This window comes from Vanellus vanellus, assembly GCF_965231255.1.
Source record: "Vanellus vanellus genome assembly, chromosome: 5".
Classification (NCBI taxonomy): Eukaryota; Metazoa; Chordata; class Aves; order Charadriiformes; family Charadriidae; genus Vanellus; species Vanellus vanellus.
The window spans coordinates 25,729,540-25,750,204 of record NC_138910.1 but is presented as its reverse complement, the minus strand read 5'-3'; the positions used below and the strand labels follow the sequence as shown (position 1 = coordinate 25,750,204).

Here is a 20,665-nt window from a genome sequence, read left to right as displayed (position 1 = left end):
TTCAGAATTAAATGAGTTTAGTAAAATGAGTGCCTGGGCTTGCCAATATATCTCAGCTCTGGTACCGAAGACTTAACGGTGATGAGTCAGATGGCCTGATGAGTCTGAACTATCAGCATAGTTGAATGCAGACAGACCCAATGCAAAACAAGCCCCAAGACTGGCAAACCCAGCAAATGTGAGCAATTTGTGGCACTGCTTGCACATCATGCAGCCACCCAGTGAGGCTCAGGCTAGCCTGCGGCTGACGAAGGCTTTAGGAAACAAATTGCAGGCCGGCAGTGACCACAGATCTGGGTGTCCCTGTCTGGATGTGACCGCTGCCGACAACATCCAGATATGCCATCACCTTTTTATTAAATACAATGGATTTTAAATTTAGGAAAAAATCTTCAGAAGAACAGGCCAGAGCCACGCTCTTCCCGTTCTTGAAAGCGCAGCAGTCTGCCTCTGGGGCGGGTGAGCTCTGTTGCAGGGCTTAGATCACAGGTGACAAACACAACAGCATCATAGATGACACTGACAATATGCAGACAGGATGTAATGCTTTCCCCCCTCCTTTTCTTTCACATTTATTATTAGCCCCAGAGTTGTGATAGTCTTTCTGTCTAGTGGCTCTTGCTGTAACAATTCACACCTGTGAAGCCCCAAATCAGATTACCAAATCTATTTGATTTGGTACTACGTTTGAAAAGCAACCAGAAGCACCAGGTGGTCCATTTCTTAAGTGAGACGTGACATTAAGAGTGTTCAACAGTCCTGTCCCATTTTTTTTAATTGTCTGCCTGGTCACATTAAAATGAGAGTCACAGTGCTCACAGTGCTGGCTACAATTACAAAATTTTACAAAATCTTGGATCTATTGTAAGACATTACCCTTTTGCGTGCACTGTGTTTTCGGGTCTAGTCTCTCCAGCATGAGAAAACACATTTGATAAACCCTCAGTGTCATGTACCTACCACACTTCTACTCAGCTGAATTTCTAAAGGGAAAGATAGATGGGTTTTATTGATAGGCTTTTAACACTGATTGATAATTATCATTAGATTTGGTACACTTGGATGTTGAAGAAAATGTCACCCCACATAAATGGTATAATTTATAAATCCATAAATGTGTGGGGTTTAAAACTAATTATTCCAAAATCTATGCTTAACATATGGATCTGATACTAGGGATTGCCACGATTAGAAACTGTTTCTGTTATCTGAACAGCAACTGGGCAAAATCTGATCTGAGTACCCATTAAAAAATTCAGTGAGATTTTTATCTATTTTCAAATACCACTCTAAACTTTGCTGTGTTTAGTCTAGCTTACTTGTTAAAGGAACATAAAAGAGGGCATTAGGAATGTAGATTTAGTGCGGCACAACCATTAAGCTGAAGAGCAATGGCTGGGAAAACTTAGCTCTCCTGCTATATTAATGTCACCAAAATCATATTACTGGTACGCAGGTATTTTACATAGGCTGTATGGGCAGAAGGAATGGTTCCTTTTGTCCGGCAGAAGCAGCTCTCCTGTTCCACTGAATTCACACATGGGTGTAATTTTATGCACACCCACAGCAGCATGGATGGATGTATTGCAAAGGACTTTGTTCTCTGTGTAAGGGCAGAAGCACCCAGGTTAGGTATGTCCCCCATGCTGGTGGGTGGAGGTGTCTCACTCTAAGGCCAGGGCCGTGGACCAGACTGCTTGAGTTAGACCTGATAAATATTTTCATAAGGCATGATATTCCATCCTGGTTAAAAATGCCTCAGCTTTTTAAAGAAAACAAAAACAAACAAACAAAAAAATTCTTGTGGTTTATTATTTATAACACTATGCTTTCTGATGAAGTGTCCTAAAAAGATCTGTTTTCCAGGTGGTGGTAAGTCTGATAGGCTGGTAGAGAAGGAATTGACTGTATTTGGTTTTGTATTTGTTTGTTTACTAAAACTGCTGTTTTTCAACCTGCTAATCACCAGGGGCTGTTGCCTTTTGAGGAAAGAAAAACACAAGAAAACCAAAATTGTTTATTAAAAGCTCTTTTGTGGGCCAGGGGTCTAAATTTTTTCAGTATAAGGGAAGCTTTGTCCTACTTACAAATAGTTCCCAGGACTGTATCTCTATTTTAGCACTCTATGCAGGCGGAAGTTTAAGCCAAGGAAGATTCACATGTGGCACAGCTGAGGGTTACTTTGTTCGCTTGGATGATGCTCAAGAACAGCAAATGATTACTGGATAAAACTAAAATACAGTAAGACACTGGCTCCGTGAAGTATTTTTTCCTATATATTGCCAGAATTATCTGGGGGGCTTTTTGGAGATATGGTTGGGGTGGGGAGTGGATAACAGACATTGTTACGATAAGGAGCAGAATGATTTGTCAATCAGTTCACCTTTCTTTCGATAGGGTGCCTTTCCCTGGCCAGAGACTCGTCTAGTTCACTGACATTAGGAAATAAATGTAAGTGACATAAAAAATGATGGGTGAGATAGAGTAAGTCACATATACATATGTAGCCATATATCGCCAATAGAAAAGAATGCGTTTCCCCTAAACTTCAGTCGCCTCTTAATGATGAACTGGTAACAACAATGTCTTATTCGGGGTTTCTCTCCATACCTCTTTCTCCTTGGTCGTCAGGGATTTGAAAGCGTTCTTGGGATTTCCTTGGAATTTAGGCTAACAGAGCAGTGCAGGACAAATCATAAGTATGATTTATTAGCTGTTAGAGACAGGTGCTTGGAACTACAAGGAGGTCTTTCCATTTTGCAATTTTGCCTGCAAAGATTTTTCTTAAAAGAGGTAATAGTCTGTTCTCTACTAATAATCTCTACCGTTTTATGTGTAAGCCACCATTCCAGGTTTTACCAATAAATAGAGGAAATGGCACACTTTTAAAAGGAGATTAAAATGTGGTGATTGGGTTGCATATTTTTGTTTTCTGGCTTACTGCTGTGTTCTTTCATGCTCAAAATAAACCTGTATATGCAGCTCATATCATAAACCGGAGTCATTGGTTTGACCCTCGGCAAAGCATTCCCTGTGCTGTATTTGCAAGCAATAACATACTCATTCAGTTCTACATGGGAAGCCAGATACCCAAACAAGCCTGGGTTCTTGCCTAAGCTTGGTTTTCCAAAAGGTGTGATTTTCTGTTATCACTTAACCTAACCAAAGGATATGAAATCTCTACCTTCACATATACCACTTAGGAATGGTAATTTTACAACTTTTTTTCTCCTTGGAAGCCCTCCAAATCAATATTTTTGTTCTGTTTCAGGCAAAATGGGAACACATAAAAAAAAAAATTACTATGTTCATATCCCTCTGTAGCCTGTGGCTCTTTGAGCAATAGTCAGTAGGCAAAAATTAATATATAAGTGAAATAGAATGGTCTTTCTGTGGTTTCTAATGATGTTTCAGGGAGAATAAGGCAGGGAAATAGTATTTTCATAATTTGTGATAAATTATATGGTGGTGGATATCTACTGAGGCAAGTCTGGAATATTTTGTTCCCGTTGTGGTGAGAACTGCAGCTTGCGCTCCTACCTCTATCTGCCTAACCCCAAACCTGTTTCCAACTGCCAGGCATCAAATTGAACATGTGTGAGACACAAGCCTTGGGATTAATGTTAAATGAGTGAATCTTAGACCTTATCTATCATTTATTTGTCTCGTGTGTGCACCCATGTATATCACAGGCATTTTTATTTAATTATTCAGGAATTGGCACATGACTTGCATTATTAGCTCCTTCCTCTGGGTATCTTGCTGACAAAACAGTGCAAAGGAGCAATATCTAATCATCATACATCTGAAACAGTTTGTGAAGAAGAAACATCCTATTAAACTGCCTCTGTCATGTGAGCAAAAACTACACTAAATACTAAGTACTGGTCCTTAGAACAGAATACAGTTGTGTTCATACCAGCAAATTGATTCAGACTGCCATAAAAGAGTTGTAAGTTTTCATCTTAATTTGCAAGTAAATCTCTATATATTCAGGCTGTGTCATTTTGATGGATACAGAACTGTGCAATGCTACAAGGCCGGCACATGTATTTATTTATTCAGGAAAATATACGGCATGAAAACATTCATTATAAAAGACTTAGTGTGCTCTAATGGCCTGATCCAGCACCACTGAAATCCATGAGAATCTTTCTTTCCGTGTTGGTAGCACAGGAGCATGCCAGCAGCATGGAAAAGGTTCCTTCAGCCTGAAGTGCCTAGCACAAATGTCAAAATCATTAGGAAAACAGAAGGCTGACAAACCGGCAATCCCATAGACATGTGACAAATTTGGAGACAACTGAATAAACAGCTGTTTTCTAAAGTTCACGTGTGAACCATATGCTCTTAGAAAGATGGGTTATTCTGGCTACATGACCATGCTTATTTGTTGCTTAAAAAAACCAAGGAGTACTAACAGGAGAAAACGTACCTTAAAAGCAGCTGAAAAGGGCTAGTTAGTAGTTGACCTGCCTTTAATATCCAGCTTGAAAAACAAATTTGATTTACTTGAATTTTCATGAATCTTACCATGACTTTTGTTTTATTCTTCTTTAAATAGCGTCTTCTCAAAAACAGGTGGCAGAAATATTATTTCCTATTTTTTAATGAATGATCAGCCTGCAGTATTAATGCTTGTTTGGTGTCATTACTTTAATAAGGAACTGCAAACCACATATTTTGGTTGCAACTAGTTTCACACGAGTACTTCAGTCCTGAGAATTTTTCAGTGATAACCCATGAAGTGGGATGTCAACCATAACAGCAGATACAGAACAAAAATGTTGCTGTGTGCATGCACAACCGCGAGCCTCTAGCTTTATTGTACTTTCCAGGAACAGTCGGGATATGACGCAGACCTAAACACCTCTGTCTTGGGAGGTCCCCTCCCTCAGATGCTTACTGTGGGGGCACCCATCTCCTTGCCGAGGAGGCCTCCATCACTGCAATGTGCCTGCCCGCCTCTTAGGAGCACGCTGTTTACCAGGGCTCCCACCAACCTCTGCTGAAGCTGCCATTGGTGGTGGCTTCCCAGTCCCTGGGCAGAATAGAAGTCTTCATAAGAAAGCCTGTAAGCAGAGGGGCGCTTTGGGGAATGGAAGGCAGTACGGAGAATAAATATCACGGACTTTCTGTCTTGAGACATTCATCTTCTCTGTTTCTTCTGCCCAGCAAGCATCCAACAATGACCAACAGCTGTTGGTGTCTGGGGCTGGCTTCCAGACAGTAACCTAGTGCTTACAGGTCCCCTGAGATCTATCTCCCCTGGTGCTACAATTTGTTCTCACCCCAAAGTACAACACCCGGCAGAAATCCAGAGCAATGAGAGAGTTGTCCAAAATAGTTTTGACCCACAAATAAATAAAATCACCTTCCTGTAAATCCAGATGTCATTCCTCTCCACGTTGCTGTTATGCTTTCCCAGTCACAGATGGGAAAAGGGTCTAAACCCAGCTCCTTTGTCCATTTTAATACTGTTTAATACTGTTTATCTCTGGGAAAGATGAAATCGGGAGAAGTGAGGATCCCTGGTGAATTTTGCACTTGTATGGCGTAATCAGTTGTTGTCACGCTTTTTGAACAAGTACCCCAAGAAAAAAGACCCAGGAATCCTCTTGGTCTTTTGCTGGCAGAGGTCTGTGGTCAAATCCAAGCATCTTTCTGCACTTTAACAGCTCTTGAGGTTTTGCATGTGGTAAGATTCGTTGCAAACTGATTTAATAGGGTGCATTTCTTTAACCATGAGACACCATTTAAGCCGGGGAGAGCTGGATGATCTGAGAGTCTGGCGCTAGATGCTGTAAGAGGCTTTATATTGTCTTGTTGTTGCCCAGGCATGTGCGAGAGATGCTGGGAGCCAGCAGACCAGCTGCTGACCAGTCCCGGGTAGCCTAAAGCCTCTTCAAGGAAAATCCCAGCACCTCTGCAGTTTCAATGGGAAGAGGTGCTCCTCCTAGGACTTTATTTCTTTGAAAACCTTCCCTCATGGTTACTAAACAGATTTTGGACTAAATCAGCCATATCAGGAAAAGGAATGGGAACGAATGAGGAAGAAATACAAGCATAAACAGCCTTTTTTGATGGTGGGGTTTTTTGTTTTGTTTTGTTTTTTGTTTTGTTTTTTTTTTTCAGCAATTTTGCGAAGGGTAGGGCAGAAGACAAGGGCACTTTTTTCAAAAGGGGATCTTGGACTCATTCTGGCAGCGGTGACCATCCCTGCCCCTTCCCATGAGAGGAAGTTTTGCCTGCTCTCCTCTGCTCTGCCTTCTCGGGGTTTCTCTCCCTCTTCTGCACGAACTCTGCCTGAGCCTGCGGATCTCTCTTCTTAAACGCAAAGCGAAGAGGGAGTCGGGAGCTTCGGGCGCACACACCCCCGTGTATCCACGGCCCCGAGGTCCGGGGGAGCTGGCGGAGCTGCTCTCTGCTCTCCACGGGGGGAGCGGCAGTCCCCGTTAGCTCCCCGCTCCGCCATCCCGCTGACGGCCCGGCCCAAAATTAAGCGGCAGCAGCAGCAGCGGCGTTTCGGGCTGGCGCCTTTCCCTGAATCCTCATAAATAAAGCTGTAAATAAGTTGCAATAGAAAAAAACAGCGGAGCTGCATCGCCGCGGTCCCGCGTGAAAGGACACCTCGGGTGCCCCACCGGCCGCAGCTTCCAGCCCAGCCCCGACGTCCCCGGCAGACCCCTGCGTGGGGGGCGGCGGGGCCTCAGGCGGGGCTGCCCGGGGCACCCGTGGGCGCGGCGGCGGGGGCGGCCAGCGCCTCCCGCTCCCGCTTCTTCTGCTTCATGCGGCGGTTCTGGAACCAGACCTTCACCTGGGCGTCGCGGAGGCGCAGCGAGCGGGCCACCTCGAGGCGGCGGGTCCGCGACAGGTACCGGCTGAAGTGAAACTCCTTCTCCAGCTCCGTGAGCTGCCGGGTGCTGAAGCTGGTGCGTGCGGGGCAGGCGGGAGGTTCCCCCCCGCACGGCGCCGCGCCGCCTGCAACGCCGAAAAACACCGCGCTTCAGCGGGGAGAGGGGAAAGGAGCGGGGCGGGGGTCGGGGGTGGGGGGGTCGGGGCAGGAGGGGGGCAGAGGGGAGCCGTGATGGGAGCAGCCCCCGCCCGCGCCCCGCCGCCCCACTCACTTCTCCCGGGCGGGCTCCGCTTCGCTCGCATCCACTCGAAGGTGCGGGGCGCCGCCGAGGCCGCCGCGGGGGCCGGGGAACCGGGCGCGGGGGCGGCCCCGGGGCAGGGCGAGAGGCGCCGCAGCCCCCCGCCGCCCGCGCCGGGGCTGGGGCGGGGGCGGCCGGGCTCCGGCGGCGGCGGGCGGCCGCTCCCAGGGAAGATGGACGTGGAGAAGCCCGGCGGCCCGGTTCCGCGAGGCGGCCGGTAGCCGGGGCCCGGCGCCACTGGGGGGGCGGCCGTGTACCCCGCCACTCCCGCGCAGGCAGGCGGCGGGGGGAGCGCGGCGCTGGCCGCGGTGCCCAGGGCCAAAAAGGCACCGTCCCCCCGTCGGGGGTAGGGCGGCTGCGGGGCCCCGCGGCACAACCCGGGCGGGAAGGCGAGGGGAAAGTACCCCAAGTCCATGGCCCGCGGGGCAGCGCCACTCCCCGCGCCCCGCCGGGGCAATATTGCCCTAATATAGGGCCGGGATCGGGGCGGCACGTCCCGCCCCGCGGCCAATGGGAGCCCGGCGGAGAGAGTCCGCACCGGGGGTCCCGGGCGCCGTCGGGTCCCCTGCCCACGCCTGGCCGCCCAGGGCCGGCGTGGGGCTGCGGGTGGGCAGCCTCCCTGAGCCCTCCCGGGACAGGGCCGCTCGCTCTGGGCTCGCCAGAGCCGCCGCGCACTTCGGAGCTGCTTGCCGGGAGTTTGGAGCGAGGGCGAGCCGGCGCTTTCCCGCTTCCCGAGCTCTCGGCTTGGAGCAGCTCTGCCCCCTCCCCTTGCCCTGCTGCCGGCCAGGCCCCCAGAGGCTCCCACGGGAGCCCACGCAGCCCGGGGGAGCAGCCGGGGGCGCGGCGGGCTGCGCGGGCACCCCCAGGCTGTCCGCACCCGGATTGGAGGGAGGAGGGGGGATTGCTGCACCTCGCGGCGCTTAATGGTCTCGCTCCATCAGATAAGTGCTCTGCAGCCTCTCAAAAGTGAATCCCCGGACTCACCCCGTTAATGGGCTTTCATTTTTCCCTTGGCGATTCGGCATTGTTTACTGAGCGTTTGCAGCCGGCAGAGACTGCAGCAAGTTGCGCTGCCCAGCCAAACCCTCCAGCTCTCTCTCTTGGTTTTCATCCCGCCGGAGTGGCAGGGAACAGGAACAAGCGTGGAGGATGTGAAGCCTGGACTCCAAAAGTGATCGTCTTTCCCTAAATGTCTCCAAGTGGCGGTTGACCATCCAGTCTGAGCTACAGGTATGCTTGATATGGATAATTATGGGTTTCGTCCAACGCATCAGCTGATAACCATGTCTCAATGCAGTTCAGAACAGCAAAAGGGTGCACTGGGCAGAGCACGCTTGGGCTTTGGGGACTTGGGACTGCACAGACAAGGAACACAAAGAAGGGCTACATCATCCTGCTTTGAATTACACCTTTAACCTTCTAAGTCTTAGGAGGTGGATGCGGACTCAGCTGGGAAATGCAAGGGTGGTACCTTATCAAATAATTATTTTATTTCTAAATAAAAGCATGAACAAGCCTTCATCCATCACTCAGTGCCTTCCACTCAAGAGCCCAGGGAGCTCAACAAGCTCTTAGCCAAAGTTTTGCTCGCTGTGGTCAGGAAGAGGCCACAAATTTTGCAAGGACCAGACATGATGCCAACCACCCAAGGGCAACCAGGATCCCCAGAGACGGAAAAATTCCACTGGGTCTTTTGTGGATTTCAGAGGGCTGGGCTGGTGGCAGGGGTATGGACACCAAGGGGAGATACAGTCAGAGCATTTCACTGGCTCAGACTCGACTCTTTCCCATGGAGACTTGTGCTCTGCAGCTCAGCCCCAGCTGCCCCACCATTACACCCAGCTGATGGTTCAGAGGAGGCCTGGTTTTCTTTCCCACAGAGGTCCCAAAAGGACACATCCCTGGGACAGGCAGACACAAGCCCGCAAGGACACGGGAGCTCTTCCGCGCATATGGGCTCCGACCAACGGCGTGGCTTTCTATCAGCCCCACTTTCTCCCCAGCTCATCCAGCCCTTCTGCTATAAAGCAACTATTACAGATCAAAGGCTGGTTCTCCAGATTACTGCTTTAAACGTGCTTGGGACTCAGAGTCTACAGACAGAGCAGTCACTGTAAGCCCAGAGACCAGAAATTAGGTGTTCTCCAGACACTGACTTCTTCACTGTTCCAGGCTGTGCTACCCTGCTGCACTAATTATGGGGTATCACCTACATTTCCATTGGCAGAGGATGCAGGTATAAATTAGAAGAACAGTTTAAATCAAATATACCTTGTCAGGAAACCTACGTTTTGAGGGAGAGGTAAAATTCTGGATGATACAGACTTGCTCGGCACACCCATGGCAATCAGAGGAATTTGGAAAATGTCATCTTCTGACAAAACAGAAGCCTGGGAACACCAGGCTTTCTCTTTAGCAGAGAAAGGCTGTCCATGCAGGAGAGCATCTGTCCTCTTCAGTCTCTGCTGCTGTAAAAACTCCTGCCCGCAGCGAAGCAAACAGCACTGACTCCAGAGGAGGGATGCTGTTTTACTTGAATCTTCTGTTTGCAGAATGCAACTGGTTTAATTACACCTAAAGCTGTGTTTTAAACACTAGAAGAGCTGTCTGTTCACACCAACTTACGATCTTTCCATTCACCCAGCTGGGTTCTGTTACCAAGTTTCTCATTTGTTACCTGTTTGTTTTTGCAGGACTGTTCAAGGATGAGGAAAGCAGAAGTCAGTGGCTAAACGCAGGCAAAACCTCTCCTGTTGCTGCTCTGGCTTTTGAGGGGGGATGCAATTTTCTACGCTCCTGATATTTCACAGTGTTCAGACTTAAATAGCTAAGTCCCAGTGATATGAAGTTGAGGGGCAGCAGCTGTTTTTTCGCAAGAGGTCTAATGGGAAAGAGGCCCTGGAAGTCAAAGGAGGAAGAAGAAAAGTGGGTTAAAAAGAAGAGTGGGAGGAACACGATGCTGTCAGAGGCAATTTGAGAATGGCTTGGAGGTTTAGGGACATCTGTGCACGCAGTGCAGTGATGGCACAAGCTAGGGGAGTTGCTGGGGCAGAAACCTCTGTGAGAACAACGGACCAAACAAACCCCTGTGCCACCACACTTCTGGAAACGTGGGCTACTGCAAAGCCTGAGAGAACCACTGTGAAATTAAGCCATGATGTAGGAACAAGCCCAGCCAAAAAGCCCTGAGCCCTGTTGGGTGCAGAGGCTTACCAGTGGTGCCCTGGGGAGGCTGCTTGAGAAGCGCGTGTGTTGAAGGCAATGGCAGCCCTGAGCCACAGGGACTACTATGAGGTTGGGACACATTGCCTTTCCTCTCTGGAGCAAGCCTCCACCCTCTGTGCTTGTCACAATAACTAACACACAGGAGATTCAACAGATCTCTCCTGACCCCTCAGGAAAATGATGTGGAAGATATGGTTCAAGCATGACGTTGTCCTTGCCCCTCTGCTGCCATGACACTGCCAGCTGGGGAGAGCTGGTTCTCAGCGGTACATGGGGATGTACATCCATGGTGTGGAGACAGCCAGGGTGTGGGTGGGCAGCCCAAAGAGAGGTAAGCAAACACCGGGGATTTAAGCAGTGACCCTGTTAACACAGGCAAACCATCAAAGTCCCCTAGGAGGAAGGCTATCAGAGAAGAAGGAGGAGAAGCTCTGTCACGTTTATTTTGTAAAGCATGAATAAAACCAGGGATGTACAGAGACCCCAGGGCAAAGAAGGGGAGTTGTCCTGCCCCTCCAGGGGAGCCAGGCTCAGCTCCAGCGCAAGCACAGCTCTTCCAGGTGGGCAGGTCACTTTGTGCTCTCCTGAGGAAGGTATGTTTCCCTCTCTGTTAATATTTCCTTGCCATAAGCTACCCTTTCCTGGCTGACCCCTGAGGCAGTTTCACCAGGCCTGGGATGGAGATATCTGCTCTCCCAGTAAGTGGGATTAACTACAAAGATCCTCTGCATGAATACAGAGAAGTGGAAAGTCTCTCCTTCCTTGTGTAAGGAGTTCCCCAGAAGAGTGATTCCACATGGGCCTCTGTGCCATGTAATGCCCTGTTTCCTGTCCCATGGCTGTGAATTTGGTAGGAAGGAAAAATTACACGTATTGATAACCCAGAGGTATCAAGGTAAGCCATACTGCTGTGTGCAAAACAGAGATGTCACAGGGTTTGCAGCCAAGATTTCTGCCTTGTCTAGCCCTTCTTGCTCCCAAAGATCCTAAAAGGTGGCCCAGGTTCCTTGGAGGAAAGACTGAGGCTGCACACCTCACTCAGCATGGGGTGGTCTGCCCTCTCCAAAAACTTCCGCTGTCGCAAAAAAAAATGCACGTCAGCAAATAAAGAAAAATGAACCCAAGTGTTCAAACTGTACATTCAGGAGTATTTTTACCCGGAAGACCTCCATCCTGCCTAGTGTGGAGCCCATGCTAATTTCATCCAGCTTTGTGCTTATGGTCATTTCAGCTGAGCCTTTCTGGGGTTCATCCCAGAGCAGTTCAGAGAGCTCCAGGGCCCTGGGCTCTGAAGGAGGAGACGATGGCCCACCTCTGCACCCAAGAAGCATCTGCAGAGGCCTGGGGATGTGCAGGCATAGACACCTCGCTGTGTCCCCTTTTGCATCTCAGCCTTTGTGACCAAAGGGGCTCCATCCCATCCTGCCGTGTTACTCCATGGCTGTCAGGCTCTGGGACTGGGCTCTGCCTCTGCTGGCCAGAGTTTCTGGTAAAGTCCTAGCTGGCTCAGGCCTGAGCAGAAGTAGGAGGAACTGCTGTCAAGTGAAAAGTGCTCATCATGTGATTGATGACCCTTAACAGAGCCAGCCCACTCCTTCCCCCACCAGCCCCACTCCCAGCGAGGACCACAGCATACCCACTGCCGCTGTTCACATGGGAATGGAGAGCTGTTGCCAGTTCAGGGATTAACCTGCTGTTTGGTCCCTGGAAGGTGGATGAGGCCAATGGAGCTCTGGTCCAGCCCATCTCACACCTTTTAAAAGCAGAGGTAGCCGGTTCATCAATATATAACATCATGTGGTGCCCAGCCAACCACTGCAGCCCTAATTGCCCTGGCAGCACCAGCCCTTTTGTGCTGCCCGTCTGGCTCCAGCTTTTGTTCCCAGGCAGGTCTGCGGCAGCAGTGCCGGATGCCTGGGCCTCTCCGCCACACAGCATGCTGCGCCTTCGCCAGGCTGCCGTTGTGTGCGGCTGCTGGGCACACGCGGCAGACTGGCATGTAGAAGGGTGGCATCACGACCTGCAGCTCCTTCCCTCCATCCCCAACCAACAGCTGTTAGCGAGGCACCATCCCAGTGGTAGTCCAGCAGCCCCATCCCCTTTACCCTCATTTTTTCTCTAGCCGAGTAGTCCCTTCTGTGCCTCGACCTCCCTGCAGGCTGTTTCATAGGGCTTCCCTTCCCATGGGGCTGGAGGCATGCAGAGACCCCAGGGGTGGATCCCACCTTCAGAGTTCTTGCCATGGAGCTCCAGTGACCCAGATGGTCCCCAAGAAAGTCAGGGGACTTCTAGTTGGTGCTGGTGGGCTCCCTCTTTCTTAGCCAGCCTCCCCCCAGCCTCTTCTTGCCTCCCAGGTGTTCAGCCAGCTGCCTCCTCTTCACCCACGGGCAAGGTTGCCTTCAGTCCCAGGTGACCCAGGGGTGGTCCCATAGTGGCAGCCATGCGGGGTTGTCCTGGTTTGAGGACACCACAACAGGGGTGCCCCGGGGTCCCTCCCCAGCCTGCCTGGGGACCAGGGCTGGGAGCCTGCAGTACTCTGCCCAGGGAGCACTTGTTAATGGAGCAGGAGGCATTTGGCTTTGTTTTCCCAGCCCCACACAAGTGGCATCTGCAAGACAGTGGCATCCCTGGGGTCCCCTGGCTGTGCTTGCCTAGGTCCACCTGCCCAGGTGCTGCTCACCAGGCCATAGACAGAGGGACATGGATGGGAGCCCCCTCAAAAGAAACAGGGTGAAAAGGGGCAGCTCAGCCCTGCACTGACTGCACGGAGCTGACACAAAGCCTCATCTCCTTTTTGCAGCAGGGAAACTGCTGCGGCCTCATTAAACAGTGTGATATTGTAAGGGCCAGACCAACAAGTAGAGAACCAAAACCCACTGAACAGGAGAACCTGCATGGCCTCACTGAAGCTCAGTGCACCCTTGACACCTCTCAACCAGTGCTGTTGGCAGCTCCCCATCCCAAACACTGCTGCAGCGCTGCTGGCGTTTAGAGGCCCTGGCTCAGTGACCCTCTTATGGGTCTGGAGCAGATGGAGGGAGTAGGAAAGGAAGGGAAAGGGTGCTATGGCTCCTATTTGCAAGGAAAGGTAAGGCTGGGATCAGCCCCAGGCCTGGCCTGGGCTGACGAGTTGTGTTTTAAATGGGTGACTGGAGTTCAGCACATCAGATGCTGTTGCAAAGGAGCTGAGTTCCTATTGAGTGTGAAAGGGGGTTGTTTATAATTTATGGGTTTTAAATGAAGGGCCAAGAAAAAGTCTGGCTTGTGCCAAAGTGTGTCTCTCCTCTAGATTGCTGATGCTTGTACAAACATTGTAAAAATGCCAGCGATCTTGCTAAAGTAACATTACTTCTAATAATTAGGTTATCATCACGGACTTCTATCGCGTTACAAACGAGATGCATCTGCCAGAGTCACGGAGAAGAAAGTGAATTTATTTACAAGAAGATTCTCCCTTGCACACGCTCCTCCTCCTCCCCCACTGGAAACCAAGTCTGCAAACCCCGTCTCTCTGCAGTATGAAAATAATTCAGGGCAGTGTGCCTCATAACACCGTGTTTGTGGTTAGGGTTCCTCTGAAACCCCCTTCTTTCTCAGACCTGGGGAAGGGCTATCTATAAACGGCCTTTTCTTTCTTAACAGATTCAGTGAAGGACTAATAGTGTAAGTCAGAGCAGACACTGTTTGAAGAACAGCCTACAGAGAGCACAAAGGTGGGAAACACTTGGGAAAAGCACACTGGGTCACACCAGGGACGGCCCTGCAGAAATGGTGATGCCTTGCCGTTTCGCAGATGGAAGCAGGTGATGCGAAATACATCGCTTTTTCAAGAACACAGAAAAAACCTACATGGACAATTTCAGCCGTGGGTACATTGATTACAGAAAGTTTTGGAGATACAAACATATATATATATTTATGGAATATTATAGAAGTATAATTCATGAGTGTTGTTTAGCCTTACGTTTTACGTTGTTTGTATGTTTTGTTTACTCCTGGACAGAGCTTCTAAGCAATAATTTGTGTGAAAACTTCCATAGAAAACAATTTTAGAGCTCAAAATGGTTAAAATATGTCTCCGAACAAAGTCGTTTATTCTGTTCTGTTTTGTTTACAGATCTACAACACATATATCCAAATTTGCTTGGGTAAAAGTGAAATTTAACAAAAGATACACTTCTCAACGTAGCACAACATTGTTAAAATTGCACAGAGGGGAAAATAAAAGCCTAAGTAATATTTTGAATCGTTACTGTCCAGCCAAACACAAATACCAGAAGGCGAGGAAGAAAGCAGGGAGGAGAAAGAAAAGAAGACGAAAAGAAAGACAGAAAACTTGTCTGTGTTGACCAGAATTGGAGGAGTTAAAATATTTCTCACAATAGGAATGCCAGGTCCTGTCATTAGAGGATGGAGTAGGAGCTGCAGTGTTTGTCAAACTGGGAAGTGGCGCGTCAGACAGTTTGGTGGGGAATACAGAAGTTCGGATTAATCTTTAACTCGACATTTTTAGAAAGAGACAAGAATAGTCTTCTCGGAGCTACATGTACCGTCAGGAAGAGACTTTAATGACAACGTTTACAAAAGAAGGATCTCTGTAAATCCAGCGAGGGATTCAACACAGCCGTGTAACTAGGGAGGAGGAAACACGAGGGTTCAGAGCATCGTTCCTTTTTTTTTTTTTCTTTTTTTCTCTCCCTTTTTGAAAAATTATTATTATTATTCTCCCCCGTGTTAGCTGTCCCGTTGGTGGCAGAGAAGGGCGACGGTGCCCCTCCGCCGCGGGCAGAGGGGACGGGACCGTCCCCGCCGGGCGCGGGGGGAGCGCGGCGGCACCGGCCAGCCGCTGCCCGCACCCCGCCTCGGCGGCTCCCCTTCGGCTGTCTACATCTGATTGTCAATTTTCTTTCAAAGTTTATTTTTATGAAAAACAAGAGGAAAAGCTCGGGCTTCCAAAGATGTCTAAAAATTTGATTTATGGTTAGTATAAAGACAACAGTATAAATAACAAAGGAGGCGGCAGCTGCTGCGCGGATTGCTATGGAGACCCTAATGAAATTAGCACTATCAGAGGGTTTCTAATTTTTTTGCGTTCTAAGCTTCTAATTTCTTTCCTATTTCAGATAGCCAGAATGTAATTAAAAAAAAAATAATAATAAAAAAAAAGAAAGAAAAGAAAATAGCCCACCGAAATAATAATATGTGCGATAGATACCCAGTCAATAAATAAATGTTAACCTCACCGAGGTTTTTGTATGCAGGATTTGATCTCAAACAAGATGGCCAAGCGCCCCGCTTTGTAGATCGCCTCCTCAAAGCAGCTGCGCTTCCAACTAAAGGCGGCTTCACCCGGCCGAGCCAGCTGCCAGCCAAGCCACCGAGGCGCTCCACTGGGGCCAGCCGGTTAGAAATAAATACTTTTAAAATACTTTCGATATTTTTTTTTAAGTGTAACGGCTCTTTGTGTGATGCCACAGTTTGTTTTACTCTATTAATGACTTACGACTTGCTGTCTTAATTAATCCTTACATAAACTACGAACACCAGCCACTGTTACAACTGTTCAAGACTACTCTCTCAACTAGCTCAGACCGAATATACTAAACAGGTGAAATGTAAATCACCACGGACCTGAATCGCTCTCCCGAAGTATTGGTGAAGAAACTCTACAAATACCCACATAAATACATTAAGACGAGGATAAATAATCAGTGATACAAAAATGTCTCGCTTAAAATAATAAATACGTATCATTTAGTCCGATGCGATCCTTACGTTACGGAAGAATCCATAAATTAACTTCTCTGAAATAAGCTTACGCGCGGGCGAGTTCCCACCGCTCACGACTGCTCTAAAACACCTCAGCATGACGCGCTGCTAACACTACGGCATCTCTAAGACTTACCTTCAAGTACATCATTACCAGCTTATCAGTCCCTCGGTTTGCAGTATATTGCACTGTCATGCTTAAAACAGCTCTAAGAGAAAGGCTCCCGCTCACGGACCTACTCGGGGCTGCGGCAGAGAGAGGAGGGAGCTGCTAGGGGAGACAAATCCACTAATACTGTTGGCACTCGAGAGCAAAGTCACACTGTCCCGTCAGAAAAGTGAGGTAATGGAGAGGGGAGCGGGCCCCGCCGGCCGCCGCCCCGCTACAGATGCGTGAGCTTGGGGGCCTCCTGCATCCGTCCCTGAGAGGTGTGGTGGGAGGAGAGGTCCGTGTAGGTGGGGTGGGGGTCGCAAGGTCCGTGGTGGTGGCCGCCGGGGATCTGGGCGGCGCAGCTGTAGTCCACGCTGGCGGAGGAGGGGTGCTGCAGGTGCCCCAGGTTGAACATGGGGCCCGAGGCCGGCATGGAGTCCACGAAGTTGCCCCCGACGTAGACGGGGCTGCCCTGCAGGCTGGGGTTGGCGAAGCCGCCGCCGCCGCCGCTCTGCATGGGGTGGGGGTCGTACTCCGCGCCCGCGTAGCGCTTCTGCTGCGGCGGCAGGCAGCTGCTCAGCGGCGCCGTGTAGGCGGCCAGCCCGTACATGCTCTGCTGGGATTTGGCGAAGGAGGTGGGCGAGGGCGCGTCGTAGCCGAGGCTGTTGACGCTGGGGAGCTGGCTGGAGTAGCCGACGTGGTTCGGGCCGCTCAGGGGGGGGCTGCGGTCCGGGGACTGTCCGACGGGGGAGTGCATGATGCCTTTGGCTTTCTGGTCCTTTTTGTACTTCATCCGGCGGTTCTGGAACCAGATCTTGATCTGCCGCTCGGTCAGGTTGAGCAGGTTGGCCATCTCCACCCGGCGCGGCCGGCACAGGTAGCGGTTGAAGTGAAACTCCTTCTCCAGCTCCACCAGCTGCGCGCTGGTGTAGGCTGTGCGCACCCGCTTGGAGGCCGGCCCGGGGGGGCTCTTGTCCTCGCAGCTCTCTCCTGCGGGGAAGAGGCACAAAGAGCCGTTGGTCCCCCCCCGAAAGCCCCCCCACCCCACCCCCGGGGTCCCCCGGAGCCCCGCCGCCCCCTCCCGCTCTGCCGGCGCCCGGGGAGGGGGCGCAGGGGGCCCGGGGGCGGCCTCCCACCCCTCCCCGCCCGGCATACCCCGGCCGCAGCTGCCTCCCCCCGGGGGACCCCAGCGGCCGCCCGTCCAGGAGCTGCCGAGACCCGTCGGGGCCGCGCCTGCCGCCGCTGGGCTGGCAGGGGGAGCGGGCCGGGAGTCCCCGGCCTGCGGTGCCCGGCAGGGCTGGGACCCCCGAGCCAGGGATGGGGGGCGGTGGCAGCTGGAGGAGAAGGGGACATGGCGCAGGGCCGGGGGGCTCAGCCCGAGAGGTTCAGCCCGGGGGGCTCAACCCGGCTACCCGGGCGGGCAATGGGTCGGGGCGAGGAGGGCATGTCGGGCTACCTGAGGGGGCGCAGGTGCTTTTCTGCTTGGAGTTCTGCCGGGACTCCTTCATCCAGGGGAATATCTGCTTGCTTAGGGTGGCGGTGGCCGAGCCCGAGGAGTTGGGCCCCCCCTTGGCTTTTTTCGGAGGGGGTGCGCTGGGAGGGGGGTTGGGCGGGGAGGAGGGCGGCAGCGCCGGGGGCTGCTGCTCGCCGATGCCCGGGGGCTGACTGCCCCCGGGGCCGCCCCCGGCCGTCCGCATGCAGCTGCCGCTCAGCTCGCTGCCCTTGTGGGCCGGAGCGCGGCCGGGCGCCGAGCCCTGGACGGAGCAGGCGGAGCCGGGGTACTCGCCGTCCAGGCCGGCCTGGCCGTAGGGCTGGTGGGCCGCCCCGTAGGGGTAGGCGTCGGCCTTGCTGTAGGTGTAGCCCCCGAAGAGCCCCGCGTTGTCGTAGTAGGCGGCTTTCTGCATCCTCCGCTCTGCGATCGCCGAGGCCCGCGGCCCCCGCTCAAATAACATTGACCGCCGCCCCGCGCCTCACGTCGTCGGCCCGGGCCACTCGCAGCCACCTGGGGAGGGGGACAGCAGGGACACAAAAGAGACCTTCAGTGGGGGGCGAGGGCACCGGCTGGGAGCGGCCGGGCCGGCCCCGGCACGCCCCGCACCCCGGCACCCCCCCAGCCTCGGGTGGGCCTGGGGTCAGCGGGGAAGGAGCGGGGACACCAGGGAAAGACCGGGAGACATCAAGGAAGAAAACGAGGATGCCAGATTAGGAACAGGGGACATCGAGGAAGGAGCAGGGGACACCGGAGAAGGACCAAGGGACACCGGAGAAGGAGCAGGGGATATCAAGGAAGGAGCAGGGGACACCAGAGAAGGACCAGAGGGACACCAGAGAAGGACCAGAGTCGCCAAGGAGGGAGCAAGGGATACCAGGGAAGAACCAGGGGGATATCAGAGAAGGACCAGAGTCGCCAGGAAGGGAGCAAGGGACACCAGGGAGAGAGCAGGGTACACTGGGGAAAGACTAGAGGACGGTAGGGAAGGAGCCACCCCAGAGCGATGGTGCTGGGGGGAATGGGGACACATTGGCGGGATTTGCTAGAGGCCACTTTCTTGGGAGATGGTTTTTTGCTTTGTTCTGTCTTTGGACCGTTCCCGCACGAGTTTTTCTGGCTCGGCTCCCGCGGTTGCAGGCCAGGGCTCTCAGTGAGCGATGCGAGGCCGCGCTGGGTGGTGTCCCCAGGGACCCACCGGCCCGTTTCGGCCGAGACCCCCCCCGCGCCCCCTCGCCCGCCCGCCCGGCACGCGTGCGCACGGCCGCGCAGGGCTGACATGATGGATTGAGCCCGGGCTGAGCCCGGGCAGAGGCAGAAAAATCCCGTCCCCTTTGTAAACCCGGCCTCCTTCTTCCCCCGGATTCCTCCGGAGTTAAAGTATAACCGGCGCCATTCACTCCCTTCACTTTGCACTATAAAGGAAGTCGCAGGTCAGCTCCCCCTATTTTAATTCTGTGATGAATTAAATTCCCTCACCCAACGTTTCTCGTCCCTTTTATTTGTCCCCAGTAGAAAGAACCTGAGCCACTGGAGATAATTTTTAGGGGATTCTCTTCTTTTTCCCGCCTGCGAATTTATGGCGCTCCCTTCCCCCTCCCCTCCCCCCCCGCCCCTGCCCCCCCCCCCTCCCCCCCCCGGGCTTCCCGATCAGGCTGCTTAGACCGAAAAGGCTCAGAGTCCCCTTGGGGCAGACGTTTTGGGACTGTTACCTTTCCCCTTGCCGCACCCGAAACTTCGCGGCGCTTGTTGCAAGATATGAACTCGTCTGCAATTTTGTTGAGGCTTTTTTAATATCCCCTGTTCTTATTTTTCTTGCCGGAGACGGGTTTTCTCCGACGTTTTTAGTAATTTTGTAAATTAGCACATACTTCACCTGACAATATAAGCCTGTAACTCAACGTATCTTAAGAGTTCATTGTATTTCTTCAGGGTTTAAGCCTATTAACATACCAGAGAAGAGTAGCTAGAAATTTTTCAACAGTGTCCGATAATTATCATTTTCCAAACTATACTTAAGCAATACTACCAGAGTACTGCTCTTTCTCCTGCAGCAATTGGTACCGCCAAGTACCGTTCTCTAAAATTCACCGGGAAACACGTCTGTATAACTCAGCGAGCTGCCATCCGCGGCCGCTCTCGGGGGTTTATCCCCTGTCACAAACCGCCGGGGTCCTTTTCTTCCCTGAACAAAAGCTTGGGATGATCTTCGAAGCTGATGAAAACGAGAAAAAAAGCTATTTTCCTTTCCTGGAAAATTTTAGTAAAAAAAAATGTCTACGGACGGTGGCGATTCAGATGAGTTTTAATGAGTTTTAATGCGCTGTGATAATCTTAAGAAGTCTTGAAAGTATTTTTGTGCAAAACAACTCTGTCTCTCATTTTCCACTTCTGTGATCTACATTTTCGGGAGCGGTCTGGACTGAGGACTTTTGTTAGCACAACACTGCCTTAAGCGTAGGTTTTTATGTGCCTTGTAAAATATAGTTCCCAAAAGAATACGCAGAATCTTAAGAAAGAATATTGCTGTTAAGCTGTTAAAAGCCTTATTTCTTTTCTGAAATACCAACTGCTAGTGAACTCTGCTTGAACCTAAAAAGGAGGCTATGGGCCATAAATCACATGGACAATGCTCAACTGTTTGGTGGCTCATCTTTAGATCTTAAAAAGAGAGAGAGGGAGAGAAAGAGGGAGAGAGAGACCTTTCCAGGTTTTGATTTTCCATGAGTGCAAGGCCCAGGGTGATGTTTTTATAGGGTAACACCAAAGCAGAGGCTCAACACTTGGTGGTTTGGCCAGAAACAGCCTCCAGGAAAAGAAAAGAAAAGGAAAAAAAAAAAAAAAAGAAAAAAAAGAAAAAAAAAGTGACATCCAAAT

The 20,665-nt window shown here is 51.3% G+C and overlaps 2 protein-coding genes across 2 annotated transcripts; both read right to left on the bottom strand.

The window, feature by feature from the left end:
* Positions 1–6,709: 6,709 nt before the first annotated feature.
* LOC309672057 (homeobox protein Hox-D1-like) lies at positions 6,710–7,569 on the bottom strand (the record flags this gene model as incomplete). The annotated part of the gene is made up of 3 exons (XM_082483462.1): positions 6,710–6,981; positions 7,128–7,234; positions 7,334–7,569. 3 exons carry the CDS (start codon positions 7,567–7,569, stop codon positions 6,710–6,712), a joined length of 615 nt encoding a protein of 204 aa, XP_082339588.1.
* Positions 7,570–16,015: 8,446 nt separating this feature from the next.
* HOXD3 (homeobox D3) lies at positions 16,016–18,251 on the bottom strand (the record flags this gene model as incomplete). Its single annotated transcript, XM_082483493.1, has 2 exons — positions 16,016–17,289; positions 17,756–18,251. The coding sequence occupies 2 exons, from the start codon at positions 18,249–18,251 to the stop codon at positions 16,532–16,534; spliced, it is 1,254 nt and encodes a 417-aa protein (XP_082339619.1). The 3' UTR covers positions 16,016–16,531.
* Between the last annotated feature and the right edge of the window lie 2,414 nt (positions 18,252–20,665).